Below are 16162 nucleotides of genomic sequence, written 5' to 3'. Positions count from 1 at the left end.
AAAAATAGCTGAACCATAAAATATCCTAAATATATCACCATCTTTAGGTACTTCTGTTGTGGGCATTATTTTATTCACCATGCTATATGCTTTATAAGCTCAAGAGTCTGAGTAAAACAAACCATGTTAGAAATGTTGACTGGTCAGATAATTAGGGGCATCTACTTGAGCAGGTACAACAGCAATAAGGATCCATAGAGACAGAATTAGTGCTAAGGGATCAATGTCCACATATGACATTTCCAACAAGCTCTAGTCTGAACCAAAGGAAAGGGGTCTGTTCTCACCCCTTGATGGCATTCCAGAGCATGATCCATGTGGAGATAATGTGATCAGTTAAAAAACCCTCCACTGATATGAATAAAACCACTATTGCATATGCAGCCTATATTAATGTTTTTGTGTAATTCGGGTGGGGTCCTTGGCCATTTAAATTAAGATCTTCCACTGACCAGTTCATATCTATTGTTTTATGGAGCTGAGAATTTTCTTCCTTGTTTGTCCATTCTCATGCATCCTTTCACATATATACTTTTAGAAGAAAAATCACCTTTTTCCACCCGAATTTTTATACCTTTTACTTTAAGGTGTTTGGACTTCATCCTAACGCAGATATAACTTACCAGACCAACCTGGCTAATGAGACATTTAGTACCATAGTGAGCATCCAGCCCAAAGACAGCAGTACCAGAGGGGGAGAAACCCGGGAAGCAGTGGTGCAGCATCTTGCTGATGAGATGCTGGAGAAGTTACCCCCAGATTACAACCCTCATGAGGTATGTGCTACTTTATAAAACAAATGTTTTATGTATGCATGTATATACAAAACTTTTATAAGTTTTATTGTGCTTCTTAAATTTAACTGGCACGTGTTTTGAAAAGCTCTTAAAATTATACATAGGGGTTTATAAGTCTGTTTTGGTTTATTATCTAAAATATTCCTACATCAGAAATATATATTTCAAATGCCACAGTCCACTTAATCAGTCAACTTAACTCAGAAGACCCATTAAAGGCTTCAGAAAGTTCTTGCTTTCTTTAGTAGTTTACAGAAGGAGCCTGCTCTCTCTTTCTGAAGGACTGGTGGTCCTGTAGTGGTTACAGCATTCAATTTACCTACTCCCATTATGACACCACCATGATGAAGAGTGAACTTTATCACTGACCTTTTCACGCTCCAGATTTTTTTGGGGTCTGAGCCATAAGAGGTATCTTTGTCAATCTTTCCTTGCATTTTTAATTAACAGTCCCATTAAACGGGAAAATCCAGCGTAGAGGCTCTTGCATCAGTTTGTAAGTAGGTTCTACTGTCTTGCCAAGTGTTTAATGAACGGTAACTGTTGAAAACCCCACATTTCTATGATTTTATTCTTTACAAATCTGTTTTGCATTGACAGTGCCTTTTCCTCCGCAGTTGTAGTTCAAGTTTGTAAAATGCTCAGTATGAGTTACAACTTGCTATGCATGCTTTATTTTCTTCTCTGGCCAACTTTGAATGTCCACCTAAGTAACAGCTAATAGTCTTGGGGCCCATAAAATATTTCCTCTCTTCCCTTCTTCTATTAATCTCAGATTTAATATGTGTTGTAGAAATAACCACTTTTGTACTGTCATAATTCAACTTGGAACTTCTCTTTTCACTCCCCTGTTGTCAAGATACTTATGGTCTGCAACATTTTTTGGTGACATTTCTTGCCATCTATCTCAATTTTGGTATTTTTCCAGCCATTCCTGCTTGCAGCTCTCCTTTTTGTCACCTTCTTATTGAGTGATTCTTAATGATAATATATAAATAACTTTTTTGTAGAATTTGATTAAGAATGGACTCAGTTTTCTAGTTTTCACATTATTATTTAATAGAGAAAAAATATTAAAAATAGAAAATAAAATTAAATCTATTATGTGTAATAATTCATAATCTAATAAATGTAATAATTTTCATGTTGAATCTACAAGTATCATTTACACCTTAAATTGTTCTCAGTCCTCTTCCCTTATCCTTCCGACCAGAGTAAAGCTTTTTTATGGAACTAGGTTCTTCTGGTTTCATTCAGTTCCTTAATTTTTTTTCAATTTACAGTAGCGGTAAAATACTGAATGCTTGGATAGCATGTACGCTTTTTCCATATTTGCAATATGTGTATTGAGCTAAGTTTTTAGAATGTACTTGCTAAATCCTCCAAAGGACTATTTCTTCATTCCCTTGTTAAGCTGCCAACTTGTTTTCCTCCTGGAGAATTTGTAATACTCAGAAAACATCAATAATACTTACTACGCTTTGCATTGTAACCAGAGGGTAGTCTTAACCTCAGGTTTTACCCCTGGGAAATCTGTACGGTACCTTTTAGTCAAGTAAAATGGAGACATACTTGTTTAATCCAAATTTCACTTCAAATTGGTTTGAACAAATACTGTTTTTCTCTGGCATTTCTTCTGTTTAATCTTAGGCTCAGTCACTTTCTTTCCTTCTTGGTTTATTCACTGAGGATATCCACACAAACCACTCCCGTTTTGACCTCATCAAGTCTTAGCTTTGGAGACCACCAACTTTGGAGCCAGGGGCTGTAGTTAAGGACAGAGGGTCTGAAAGGGTTATTTTGGACATTCTGTCCTTCGCTCTTAGCTTGTCTCTCTTTATTTTACTGTTGTGTTTGGGTATAATACATACAGTTTCATGTGACTGTATTAAAAAAATCACCACCAATTGTTTTCATTGCTCTTTCACTCTCCTCATCTCGCAGTATGACAAACCATTCATCAAGCAGTATGACAAACTATTATCTTTTCTCATGATCTGCCAATCATATGAGGGGTTTTATTTTCTTATAAGCAATCATCATTACAGTGATGCTCAGAATTAACATTTCTTTGTTTCAGTACTGTTTCTCTTACATCTTCTATAAGCTTCAAAGAAAACTTCTGCTTTAATTTGCTTGAGGAGAGCTGTCCTCTTATGATTCAACCAAGGAGATTTGAGTTTGTACAGAGGATGTACTGTTGGATCTCCTTTTTCTTTTCTATATTTCTTTTAGATGCATTCTGAGTTCAGTAAATGTACGTACCATGTCTTCCTCAGAATATCTAGTTTTCTAAGGCTCTGTGCATCTTGATCTGTGAATTACACTTCACTTTGATTAATCATACCACTCTATGCCTTTCTTCAGTCTGCACTATAATGGATAACATGGTACTTTTCCACAGAAACATCCAAAAATCATGCTTTGTTTCTGTAACTTGGTAGTCATTACTTTGCTCTGACCATCTAGAGAATATCCTCTGTTCATTTTCTATGAGTTTTATTGCTAATAATGTATTCCTCTGTATATCTCCTTGGCTGTCACAGCTGCACTACAACTTCTACACATTTTACTTCCTGTAGTGTTACAAGATATGACGTTGTTTCTTTGGGACCCTGATTTTTCAATATCTCTTTCTTCATTCTGCTTAGTGAATTTACCCTTTGTCTCTTCCTCTACATTTTAGAACATGTCTCATGCTCTAAATCTTAGAACTTGATTTGGTCATTACAAATTCTTTCTTTGTTGTAGTGGAACTTCTCTTTTCTGCCATTAGTGCCCACTTCCATGTCTTATGTGTTGCTTATGTGCCAGGAGTGTGGCCACATCTACAAAATAAGTAAAAATATCTGTATGAAATGTGTTTCTCATCTGAACTGTCACTCCATTTTTCTGTAACCTTTTAGAAATCATGGATATGGCTGGAGTGAGATGTAAAAAAGCTAAATTTTTAAATGCAGGTTTGCATAAACTGAAAAAAGCCCCACACCCAAATGACTAAACTACCAAAATAGAAAAATAATATCATGCTAAATAACATATAACCAAGAAGTTCAGCAATCAGAGCAGAAAAGAAGGGATAGTTTAGGTATTCTCTGAGGGAAGAAGCAACAGCATTTGGCAGAAGCTGTAATATGGCAAATGAAATTATGCTTGCAAATATAAAGAGTGAAATGGATTATGTAATTACTTCCTGCAATGTCTGAGAAAAAAAAAAGGGGATGAGATGAGTTCTGTTGTTTGTCAGTTTAAGTCAACATTTGGTCATTCAAGACATTGTTACATACTAATCAGTTTAATAAATCTGTAGCAAATAAAACCAATGTCCTAAATTGTAAGAGACTGAGGGAATGTGTTAGAAAAAGAGTTTATATGCATGCCTCCTTGGAAAAGATCTGTAAAAAGAGAAACATTCATTAGTCCTAGTGGTGCAGCTTGGGTTTGCTTTTAGAATAATATTATGCTCCGTAATGCCACGACATGTTAGTCTTTGAAAACCTAGGTATAAAGATACTATCAATTGAGAACAGGAACAAAAAATTTTGGAAACAATGAAGGGGTAATTAAAATCAAATTCTCTCCAGGGAAAGTGGCAGGTGCCTTTGCTACTATTGATCAATTCTTGTGGGTCCCTTTAGAAAGTGTGGAGTGAATTTGCACAGAGCTGCAACCCCAGAAGACTGGGTTGGGGACAGATGGTACCAAAACCAATTATTTGCTGACATTCAGAGCTCTGGATTGTATTTTCTCTTGATGCATTGTGAATCCAAAGAAATTTCAGGCTGTCACAGAGAGGCCCTCATTTCTCAATTATTAGCCTTCAGCAATGACTTCCGTCTCAACAACTTTCAAAGCAAGGCAACCATTTTACCCCATGATATATGCTGCTTCTTTTGTTGTTGTGTTCCTGTAATGCTTCTCACCAGCCAAGTAAGTTACCCAAAAGAGTGGAAAAAAAGCGAGTCACCTTTGCATGCTTTCTTAGCCTGTGGTTTGACACAGGTGATGGAAAAGCAAAATAAACCTTCATCCTGACCTAAAACTGTCCTGATTTTTCTCTGAGTGAGAGTTCTGCTTTCATGACCCCTTTTGCCTCTAGGTCTCGCCTTGCAGGTTACAGAGAGATTAGTGCTAAAATGATTAGGTCCAGTCAGTCCATGAGTGAAGGCAGGTGCAGGAATAAATGTCAGCCTGTCACACAGAGAAGTTTGCAATGAAAATGATCCTTGCATCTTGAAAAACAGCTCTCTAGGGAATAGCAAGTAGCTATTTCTTTCCTTAAATATTTCTTGTAGTATTGATTTAGCTGTAATTCCTCTAAGGCTGTGGCTACATTAGCAAGCACTGCATGGAAATGGGAATTTGTCTGAGGACCCCAGGCCTTCATTAGATATTTTGCTGGAGAATTTGCCTTGGTCTAACTCTAGTCTGGGCCTGTAGGCTGAACTCATTAGTAATTGAAGTACCTTAGACTCCCTGAAGCACACCTTTTGGGTTAGTTTAATTTGAAGCTAAGACCTTTGTGTGCCTGGAATCTAGTTTTCACTGCAGGATTTTTGCTACAAAAAAACCCCCAAAATAAAAAAAATCAGGGTCTGAACTGAAACACTGACATAGACGGTTCTGTAATGTGTCTTTGGTTTATTTATCAACACTATCAGATATGGGGGTCATCCAGCTCTAGAGCTTCTGCTATTTTGTACGTATTTTACTGTCTGCTTCCTTATGTACAACAAGGAAGGGGTCTCAACATTCCTTGAAAAGAGCTTTGGCTTATCCATCTACAGAGTGATGGACTTCCCATTTCTGCTGACAAAGAATGTAGCAAGTAACTGAATCTGATTGAAAATAATAGCATTTACTGAAAACCATAGGCAGTCACTACTACAGTAACTTGATCAATGATCATGGCATGAGTTCAGCAGCTACTTTTCTACTGATAATCTACTGATAAAGTATGTGCTGACAATGAAACTGTTACCTGAGGACAGTTAAGAAATATGCCTAAAGGAATCTGACACAGTAGAGATACACACTGCAAAATCATGTAGACAAAGCTATTAAGATTATTATTTTAGCAGCTCCTTTCTTAAATCACATTGTTTTATGTTAGATGATAGCTGTTTGCATAATGAAAAGGGGCTGTTCTAAGTGGGCTTTATGGAATTAGTATATTAATCTCAAAAAAGCTATTTTGGTTAATGAGTTTAGTCTTTTGAGGTTTTTTCTGAGAGTCTGTATCCATATCTTTATGCCCTAATGGATACAGCACTGGATGTAAGTCATCTGATTGCTTGATAAGAAGGATTCTAATACAAAACTAGTTAATCATACTTCAGTGCTTGTATTTGAAATGGATCTTAGCAGCAAAATTTCCAAGAAATGCACTATGTTATACGCAGTAAATCTCACCATAGATCAGAACTGATTTGTATACAATAAAGTAAGAAGCATGTACAGTAATTTCACGATTACAAGCCGCACCCGATTATAAGCCACAGCTCCAGGTGTCGGCAACGTTTAGGTCTTTGTCCATATATAAGCCATACCTGATTATTAGCCGCACTTTCATTCGCAGTGAGGATCCGCGTGCAACTTTCACAAAGTTGCCAATTAGTAACAGAATCGTGAGATCACGGGGTTTACTGGCTCGGCCCTGCTCGGAGCGGCCTCCAGGGAGCAGTCCCAACCCTGCTTGCCGCTGCCACTGGGAAGTGGGGGTGCAGTGTGCCCGGCCGCTGCCACCAGGAAGCGGGAGAGGGGCGTGCCCAGCTGCTGCTGCCAGGAAGCAGGAGAGCGGTGTGCCCAGCCACTGCCACTGCCCCACCACTGCCCTGCTGCCCGGGGCTGGGCAGGCTCCGGCTCGGCTCGGGGCTGCTGCGAGCTCGGACTTCTGGGTTGGGAAATTTCCAAAATTTGTTCATATATTGACCGGTCCTGAATGTAAGCAGCACATCCGGTTTGGGAGCAAAATTTTAGTCAAAATGGTGTGGCTTATAATTGTGAAATTACTGTAATTTTTTTTTTTTTCAGTTTTGATATCTGGTTGTGCTTGGTGCTCCAGACTGAGTGCTGTGAGCATATCTAGGTTGGATTAGCAAATTTCTGTTTTGTTGGTTGGCTCCATTATTCAAAATATTATAGGTGTTTTTACAGGTATGTGAAAGTAAATCCGAAGAATGTGTAAGTTCTGAAAATTCACTAGTTAAATTGTACAATTATCGGCACAGTAATATTTTAGAACCTTTATTTCATGTCCTCTTTTTAGGTTCATAAATATTAATATTTTGGAAAATAACCCTGCTAGTAATATCTTCTGTACAAATTTTCCTCAAATGGGAGAATTCTTCCTCTAAATGATCCCCTAAAGGAACACATGCTTTGTAGATTAGAAATTAAAAGTGTGTTTCTTATTTAAAGGATAAAATACATAGAATATACTCTGTATAGTTCCTTTTTTATTAGTGGCATGTACTAGACTTCTAAGTATTCCGAAAAAAATAAATCAAATGTTTTTACTTTTTGTCAAAAGCCAAATTACCAATTCCTGTGAATTTTTCAGAAAGCAGTTTTCCCTGGATTTTGTATGAAATAATCAGAATACTTCATTTTGTGGATTATCCAAAAACTTTATTGTCTCAGCTCTAGTCTTGTAATAGCTGATTTAAGTATTTTTTTCTCTTTCACAGTCAGGATGCATTAACTTAGTCTGTAAAATGTACTGTCACACTGCAAAGCATTAGCATAATTGGCTGGCACCTATTTCTTGGACATTCTGTCTGACAAACCCATGGGTCCTTGTGATTAAAATATGATGTATAACCTTGCTGATAGCTGTCTCCCAAGGAGGATAGCACAGAAATTTGAGAAAGAAAGAAATTTTATTGGGCTTGGAGTTGAAATTTAAGTTTTGGAAATTGCCAAAGTATTTGCATATTTATATTGCATATTTACTCATCTGCTGTATGATATTAATCTTGCATAAATTTGCTATTTGTGGTAATAATTAAATATTTAGAAATGTTTATTATTATTATTATAAAATGTATAGTATATATAATAATGTGTACACTGAGAAATATGGGCTGTTCACTTTCTAAAAGTGGGGAACAGCTCTCGAAAGTCTGAAAAGTCAAGAATTCTGATACTGTGTGGGGTATAGGCACCGTGATTTTTGCAGGTGCCATTAAATCCTCTCTCATGTATCATGTAGTATACAGTGATTTTTGATACACGTGGGACATGCAGTGCATGTCTCAAGCACATTCCATACACATCATATGCAAAAGTGAGACAGGGAATGCTATTGCTACTGTTATTATGGCATGTCAATAACCAGCACAGACAACTGATTCTGTTTTGAAAATATTCTCTGTTGAATTTCAGAGAAACTGTTATCCTTAAAAACTAAAAAGGCCAAAAGCTTCTACTTGAAAAATGGTGCACATAATGGTGTAACAGATTTCTGTGGCATCTGTATTATTTCTGGCAATCTTGCCTCTCTAGTAATGTATCCATGAGCATCTTGTCTTAAGAAAAAGAAGCATGCTACTGAAAGTAGCAGCTTTTACATATCATTGTGCTTGTTAAGTGGAACTCCATTTGTTGCACTCTTTCATCTCAGCAGGGCAAGAAAAGGTGGCAAAGTTCACCCAGCGCAATTTGGAAATACAAAGAAGTTACCATCAAACAGTGCTTTTGTATGGCATGTGGGTTTTTTTTATTTTAAGATCTAAAACCCTGCAGCCTAACAAGGACAGAAGGAACTACTGTGTCCCTTCAAAAAGAGGGAACTTTCCCATCTTAGAATGATGGAGGAGCTCGTTCTGGTAAGCTAATGAGTCACAGTGTGCTAAATCTTACAGTTGGCACAGGACTTGAATGGCCATCTGTTACTAAAATGTTTCTTTCCTGAAAATGTTTTTGCTTTCAAAAATTATTGCATAGGAAACAGGACATTGGATTTTATAATCATTGCACTATTCTTTTTTTAGGTGAAAGCCCAATTTCAAAAGATGGGAGCTTTTCAGCCCATGAACATATTTCTCCGTCAAGAGATTGACCGGATGCAACTTGTTATATCCAGAGTTCGAACTACACTGACTGATCTCAAATTGGCTATTGATGGTAAGCTGCAATATCAGAAATTGCAATTAAGGTGCAATATTTATTACTAGCAGTTGCTTATATCATATAGCTAAATAAATATTTCTCCTTTCCTTCCTTTCTCTTTTGTTCTCTTCCTCACACAGTTTTTCTCTTTTTCTCCCTCTTTATCATATGACCACTAATTCTAGTCCTTAAAATCTCCTGATTGCGTCTCTAAGGACACTCCATCTAAATTTATTCTGCATGTATGTTCTCCAATATTGCAGTTTGTGAGTCCCTCAGCACTACTTCACTTCTGCGATTCTCTCTAGGATCCTACAGAGGTCAGAGGAGCTGAATTGCGTGATTAAGTCCACGGGTCATGTACCAGAGTCATTTATGAAATTAAGCTGAGATATCATGATATAGAACAAGGTAGAAGTGTTGCTGCTAAGTAATTGAGAGACAGGGAACTCAGGAGGCAAGGTGATAAAGACTCTAATTTAAGGTGAAATTGGACATTTTTATGAAACTGGTTATACCAAATGGTATCTCTCTAAATGGAAGCTGAAGCCAGTGGCAGTGTCAGTCAAAAGAGAGAGAGACAGTTCTTTCAGGCATCAGAGGAGGCAGGAAACAGCACTCTGTATCTCTCAGAGACAGAAGTATTTGGCTGAAAGTGAGCAATGGTGAGTGAAGTTAAAATAAACCAAGAGCAGAGACAACTAGAAGCAGATGGAAAATCTGATCAGAAAAGGAGAGAGGAAAAAGAAGGGATAATGATGTTGCCATCTGCTTTTTATTTTCAATTCCTATTTTGCTCATCTGCAAGAGTTGAAATACCCAAGAAGGAAACTGTACTGTTGCTCAGCCAAGCTTTTTGAATTAACAAATTAAAATGAAGCAGGAATGGATCAATTCCACTGGTAAAACTCTCACCCAAGTCTTCTGTTCTCTAGCAGAGAGACAGAAATTGTCTGAGACAGCAAACTGTCCTCACAGGGAGCAAGTCAGAATGCCTCAGAAATAGTTCCTTCTGACATAGCTGATGGCATTACTGTAATCTGTTTTACTGGTATTCTGACCATGTCTTTCATGAGAAGAGATTTTTTTTAATTTGTATTTTTACTACATAAGGATAAAAAGGGTTTTTTTTCTATCATTTGCATGATACACTAAGACAACGATATATGCTTCAGAGACCTCATGCCTATAATCTGAATCTAGGAAAGAGGTTCATAAATGTACCCAAGGCTAATAATCTTTCATATCCTGTAATAACATATGCAAAGATCAAGCTGGAAGAAATAATTGTTCTCTCTTCCTGGGCTGAAAGTTCCCTTTTATATGTGAATAGAAACCCTTTTCAAGTAAATAAAAAGAATATTTTCCATCCAAGAAAGTGTTAATCTTTCCTTGATTGTGACAGATATATTTAAATTCTCAATATGTACAATATTCTGTAGAGGGGTGGATGAGTAACATAATTTATTTGCACTTCACATTCAGTTCCACAGTGGGCACAGTCCTCTGCCAGATGTTTAATCAAGTTAATGCTGTAACTTTCATGCAATTCTCTAAAACATAATTTCTTACGGACAGGCGAGTTAAATATAGTGAAAAATTGCTCTGAAAACAAAATTGGATGTATAGTTAACAATAACAATTAATGGCTTCTGGCATGTTCATGCTATATCAAGTGCGTGTGGTGGACTGTTAATTAGGGGTTGGAAAGAACATTTAGGCACTCTACCTTAGCTGAAGGGAAAACCCCAAACTGTCTCATACTAAATTCTCTTCCAAAACCAGTCAACTGCAATCTCAGGGCATCTGAGGTGCTTCATTTTCTTTACAATGAGGTAAACTGATGTGCCTGCTCAAACAGATCATGTGCTTTTTGACATCTGCCCTGCTCACGCTCTGGCTTGAAGCCTGGCTCTGGCTTCAAGAACCTCTTAAGGTCCCAGCACTCACTTTTAGCAGACCTTTAATGTCAAATAAATGTGGTTTTTAAGAATATAGTGTATGTTTAGTTTGTGAAAGAAAGTGTGAATATCTGATTCTGCAGTTTGGATGTGAATGGGTGGACCTTGTTTTTTGACATTGCTCACCATTACATTTGATGTAACGTAACGTCCTCCTCAGGGAGAGCCCATGTGCAGCTGAACATGAGAGAAGTAGAAGGAATTTGCAGACACAGTTTTGTCCCTCTAATCAGAGGGCAGATTAAGCAGTTCAGCTTTTGGGAGGGTTGAGGATGCTCAGCATGTGTCCGACATGTTTGTTGGCAAATATGCCCCAGAAGCTTGCATGTCCACCAATAAACTTTGCTGCCCAGAGGGATACTTTTTCTGGATCAAATTGTAGTAATTAAATTGTAGCTGCACTTTGTACTCTCACTTATGTCCCAACCATTACTTCTGCTTTAATTACTTATTGATTGCCCAGAGTTTATTTCACTGTTGGCTTAATACAGAGCTTCACCATAAATCAGAACACAGCAGTGATGGCTGTCCTCTCAAGTGCCCTAAATAGAAGCCATGTTCCAAACAGAGAAAACAGAGACAAGGAAAAGTAAGACCTAGGGTTTGCACCAAAAATGCCACATCTTAATGTTGTGAGCAGCAAATATTGAGCCCCTGTCAGAAAATGACCATTCTTCATAAGGCAGCATCTGAGCTGTAGAGTTCCTCTGTACTTACATTGTGCCTCTGGCTGTGCAGAGGCCTCTGGCACAGAATACTAATCCCCCATTCTTTATTGCAAAGTGAGTACTTCAAGTCCCCTCTGCCACTAGTGAAGATAGTGTCTCTAAATGAAATAAAATCTGATGCCCATTCAGTTACTCCTAGCCTTTTGAAGTTTGTTTGAGTTTGTTTGAATGTGGCCTGTCTGTGAGATTTTGTGGGGTTGTCTTTATCTCTCCATGCACTGAGTAAGAGTGGTAAGCATTTTGATGTCTTCTCTCGGTGAAGAAAGTGAGAAGAGAGATTCTGTGGGAGTGTTTTCCATCAATGAAGTGGAGCATACTTGTAGTAGCACTGAAAGTGGGTATCTTGGCAATGGAAATAAGCACAGCTTTTAGTTTGATTTTAATCCTTGTTCTTTTAAACCACTTAACATTGTGTTTAAGGGCTTTTTGTGAAAGAAAGAAGTGCTTAACTCATTTACTTATATTTAGGTTCTACTTTGGTCATAAAAATGCATCCACTTGGTTCTGGTTTCTGGTACCTTACAGCTTTATGTTTTCAAGCTAATCCTTGGGAATTGCCTAAATTACCTATTTCATGAACAAGTGAAGAGAAACCTTGGATTTTTTTTTATTTTCATGTCATACATGTGCCACATGATTACAGAACTCCCACTGCTATCTGGACAGTATTTGCAGAGTTAGGAGAGAGAAGTCCTTTCCTGAAACACATTTCCTGAAAATACAACACTTCTATGGCAATGTAGTTCTACATGTGTTATAGGAGTCGTGTAGGATTTTTATGTCATCTACACAAGCTTGTGTGTGAAGCCCAAGGTAAAGATTCCCTACTATTTCCAACTCAGAATACCATGAAGTGAAAGTAGCATTTGTATAATGATGCTGCAAGGAATTTCTGTTCATTGTATGTAGCACCTTATAAGAGGGATATAAATGAAGTCCAAAAGAGTCAAAAGATGTATCTGGTAATTTATTTGAACCTATATGGTGAAAAAGTGAAGCTCAGGAAACTAGTCTTGGCAGAGTGCACAGGAAAGGTAATTTCCCATGAAAGAAAGAAGTTGGACTCATTTTCCCTCTCTGGCTAAGTTCTATTTTGACTTCTAACGGTATAAGACTGCTTACACTAACACAGTTTTAGTTTGGATTGCTGACAATGGTAATAAAATTTTGGACTGAAAGATCTTGGAAAGAAAGATCTTACCTTGTTAAGTTCTACTGTGTCTGTGTGTGAGGCTTGTAGGGATTCACCACTTTTGGATGATTTATTCGAAAATGATTCAGAACACTCAGTAAAGACATTAATGGAATGTGACAATGGGGAGATTGTTTGAGGAATGAAGGGGATGAGTCTTGTGGTTCTTGTGGTGTAGTTACTCTTGGCTCAGCTGCTCTCATCCATTATTTACTTCTCATCCTGATAAGAATGCCAGCATGCCTCCTGTAGTCTTTCACAGTGTGATACATAATTTCTGAACTTCTTAATAGGTCTTACATATGCTTGCCATGATGCTAGCCAGGACAACTATTTAGAAACACACACTGCATATTAAGGGCAAACTGCAGAATACAGTTTATCTGCCTGTTGTATTGCTCTAGCTCAGGGTAGTGATTTGTACAACTCTTTTTGTAGAGTTGTGTATGGATTTTCATCTTCAAATTACTGCTTCAAACTTTTTATTTTCAGTCTTTTGATGGAAAGGACTGTTTGACCAAGAGCATTTAGTACTGGAGATGGTAAATTTTCATAACAATTTGCAAGGTTACTTTCAAATTGCCATCTTTTTGACTGAAGGATTTAGCTATAGATAGATATTTATAGATATTGATAGATTTTTGTACTCTTCTATATGAAAAATTACATGCTAGTCAAATTTCTTAGTCCCCTCTCATCTCTCTTGACTTGAAGAATTAAATCAGAGGATTCTGCAGCAGAAAAGAAAGGTGGGAAACAAAGATAAAACAGAGCAGGGGAAAGGTTAGATGTAGCTGGAGAGAATACCAGTCTACAAGTGAAACAGGGAGAGAGTGTTGTGCATTGCAGGTCTTAGCTGCCTGTTTTACTCTTCCTGTTCTACAGTTGGAGCAAAAAAACAGCAAAAATGTTGAGGGCCTTGGAATTAAAACAGCATGGTGAAGTTAAATGAGCTTCTGAGAACTTCCTGGGAATTACCTCCAAATGCTTAAGTGTCCAAGTACTGCAAGTGAAGAAAGAGGAAAATATCCAAAGAACTGCTTGAAGCAAAGTCGACTTTTATCAGCACAGCAGTGGTGGTCACAAAGCTGACAGAAACACACTAAAACTTGCCGAAAAAAAAAAAAAAAAAAAGAGTTTTAGGTATAGGAAAACATACATTTGCTTTTATACCTTGTGCCTTTTGGTGGAATAATTAAAAAAGCTTTGGAGAAAACACAGGCAAAGTGTTAGCTGTTGCTATAAGGCAGAAAGAGAGGAAACGAAAACTTAGAAAGTTGTAAAGAAGTTGGTATTTTCTTTTCAACATGGTCAGCAAAGAAGAGGGAGTTGGAGCTTGGTGGTGGAGCAAGGTGTGACTGTTTCAGGAACAAAGTGGGTTGTTTGGGAGGTAAACTTGAGTGGGGATTAAAGGCTGAAAAGGTCAGCTTCTGGGGTTGCAACTGGGACAGTCAATAATGGATTGATGCTTTCACTGTGCTTTTTTCTGTATGTAATGTTCAGACTAGCTCAACAGACGCAGTGTCTAGCAAGTATTGTCCTCCAGGGCTAGTCTCCAATTTTGTTATAATGATATCAGCTATTGGCAAACTGTACTTGATGGAGAAAGCCATTTTTCTCATCTCATTTATATCCTACATAATTATTCTTGTTATTTTTGATTTACATCTGTGCCTGTGGGAAGAGAATCAGTCAGTGGACCAAGGCTTTTTTTGGTTCATGCTGGAATTTAAAATCCTTCCTTTGTTCCTAACTTTAGCTACTCATTTAAATGAACTATGCAAGTTTCATAGTCCAGATAGAAACTTTCATAAATGTGAAATTCAAAACAGATTCAAATTTCTCAAATTCCACAGTTTTTAGATTCAGTTTGAGGGAGGTATGATAATGAAAAGGGTCAACTCCAAGAAATAATACAAGCTCCTGATGTAATCTATTCAAACCATTATATCTATTGAATGAATCTCTCTAAAACCAGATCCTTTTAAAAGAACAGACTATTTACTTTAATTATCATTAACAACTAGTTATCCTTAGAACTGAGAAGCATTTTTTGGGTTATTCCCCACTCAGCAGTCAGATAGATTTTGCTGTGGTTTAGAAGGGAGATGGTATAAATGTAGGGCAATAAAAAAGGGGAATCCTCATTTCCAAACTGTGTATACTCTGCAAACAGTATGGCTACAGTAGGTATTATTTTTGAAGTATGGAAATGCCCTATTTTCTTTAACTGATCTGAACCTTCATCAGTCATTTTCAGATGGGCTTTATTCCATTCAAGAAAGGGAATATCATGGAGCAACCTCCAAAATAACTATGTTATAAACAATTGGCTTGTCTGATTCATAGAACATTTGATCCTGTCATGTTAAGTTCATAGGACATTCAGTCTTTTCATATAGAACAGTTCTCTGAGGTTTCTCGGAAGTTAAATATGAGAAGGCTACGGCCTTGTACTACTCATTCAATTTATCAAAGATAGTTTTTCAAACACCTTTATCACTTTTGTCCAGAAAGATGGCATGATTTTTCTCCTATGGTACTGATTTTCTTTCCGATAATTATTTTATTTTGTTAATTATTTTTATCAGAGTATTTTGGCTGCAGGAATGCACGCAACACCCACAGATGCCATTTAGTGCTGAAATTCAAGCACTGGATGCCTACTGCCAGAGATGACACCCACTCACTAGGAATATTTATGCAGATATATGGGCATGGCCTGAGCTGTGAACATACCTCATCCTCAAGAACACTCTGGCTTAACATTCTCAACAGCTGCTCTGAGTCATAGCAGGCAGATATCCTAAGGGATTTCACAATGCTTCGGGGCAGAGACTGGTTGTATCTCCCTATTTGAAAAGCTCCAGCCTGCTCAGAAGAATAGAGAAAGAAAGGAGAAAGTTGAGCGTATCAGACTGAAAACAAAGAATAACCAGAGATGAGAGACTTCTTTCTTTCTCTGTTCAATGGTAGTGATCCCCAGGGCTAAACCAGGATGCTCCTCACTTGTTTTGTGCCCTCAGTACAGTTGCTCTGAAGTGGAAACCAATGCGCATTTCGAGACTTTTCCCCCCCAACTTTTTCTGTCTCTGAAAGGTGAATAAAGTGAATGGTGTAATACTACATTTTTCTGAGCAAAGTGGAGAAGACATGGAGAAGCTTGTCTCTTAAATGTTGGTTCTCTTGGTTACATATTAGAGAAGATTAATACCCACAGAAAAGGTTTATTAACTGTGTTATAAAAGTCTCTTAGCTACCCCAGAATGTGATTCTGAGCCTGACTACAAAGCAATTGCAGAGAATGCAATAGGATAGGTAGTATTTTTTAATATTTACAGTTTTGTAAAAGTTAATGGTTTTCTCATGGAA

The 16162-nt window shown here is 37.4% G+C and overlaps 1 protein-coding gene across 1 annotated transcript in view; it reads left to right on the top strand.

Annotated features, from left to right (window-relative positions):
* The window catches only part of LOC116997754 (dynein axonemal heavy chain 5-like), a 148842-nt gene that overhangs the window by 124691 nt on the left and 7989 nt on the right, over positions 1 to 16162 (top strand). The window contains exons 72-73 of the mRNA XM_033062842.1: positions 588 to 776; positions 8792 to 8924. Of these exons, the coding sequence (XP_032918733.1) occupies positions 588 to 776; positions 8792 to 8924 (322 nt within the window). The remainder of the gene's footprint in view (positions 1 to 587; positions 777 to 8791; positions 8925 to 16162) is intronic.

The sequence above is a fragment of the Catharus ustulatus genome, chromosome 1 (genome assembly GCF_009819885.2).
Source record: "Catharus ustulatus isolate bCatUst1 chromosome 1, bCatUst1.pri.v2, whole genome shotgun sequence".
NCBI lineage: Eukaryota > Metazoa > Chordata > Aves > Passeriformes > Turdidae > Catharus > Catharus ustulatus.
The sequence above is the reverse complement of the archived record's forward strand: the minus strand, read 5'-3'. Positions and strand labels throughout refer to the sequence as shown.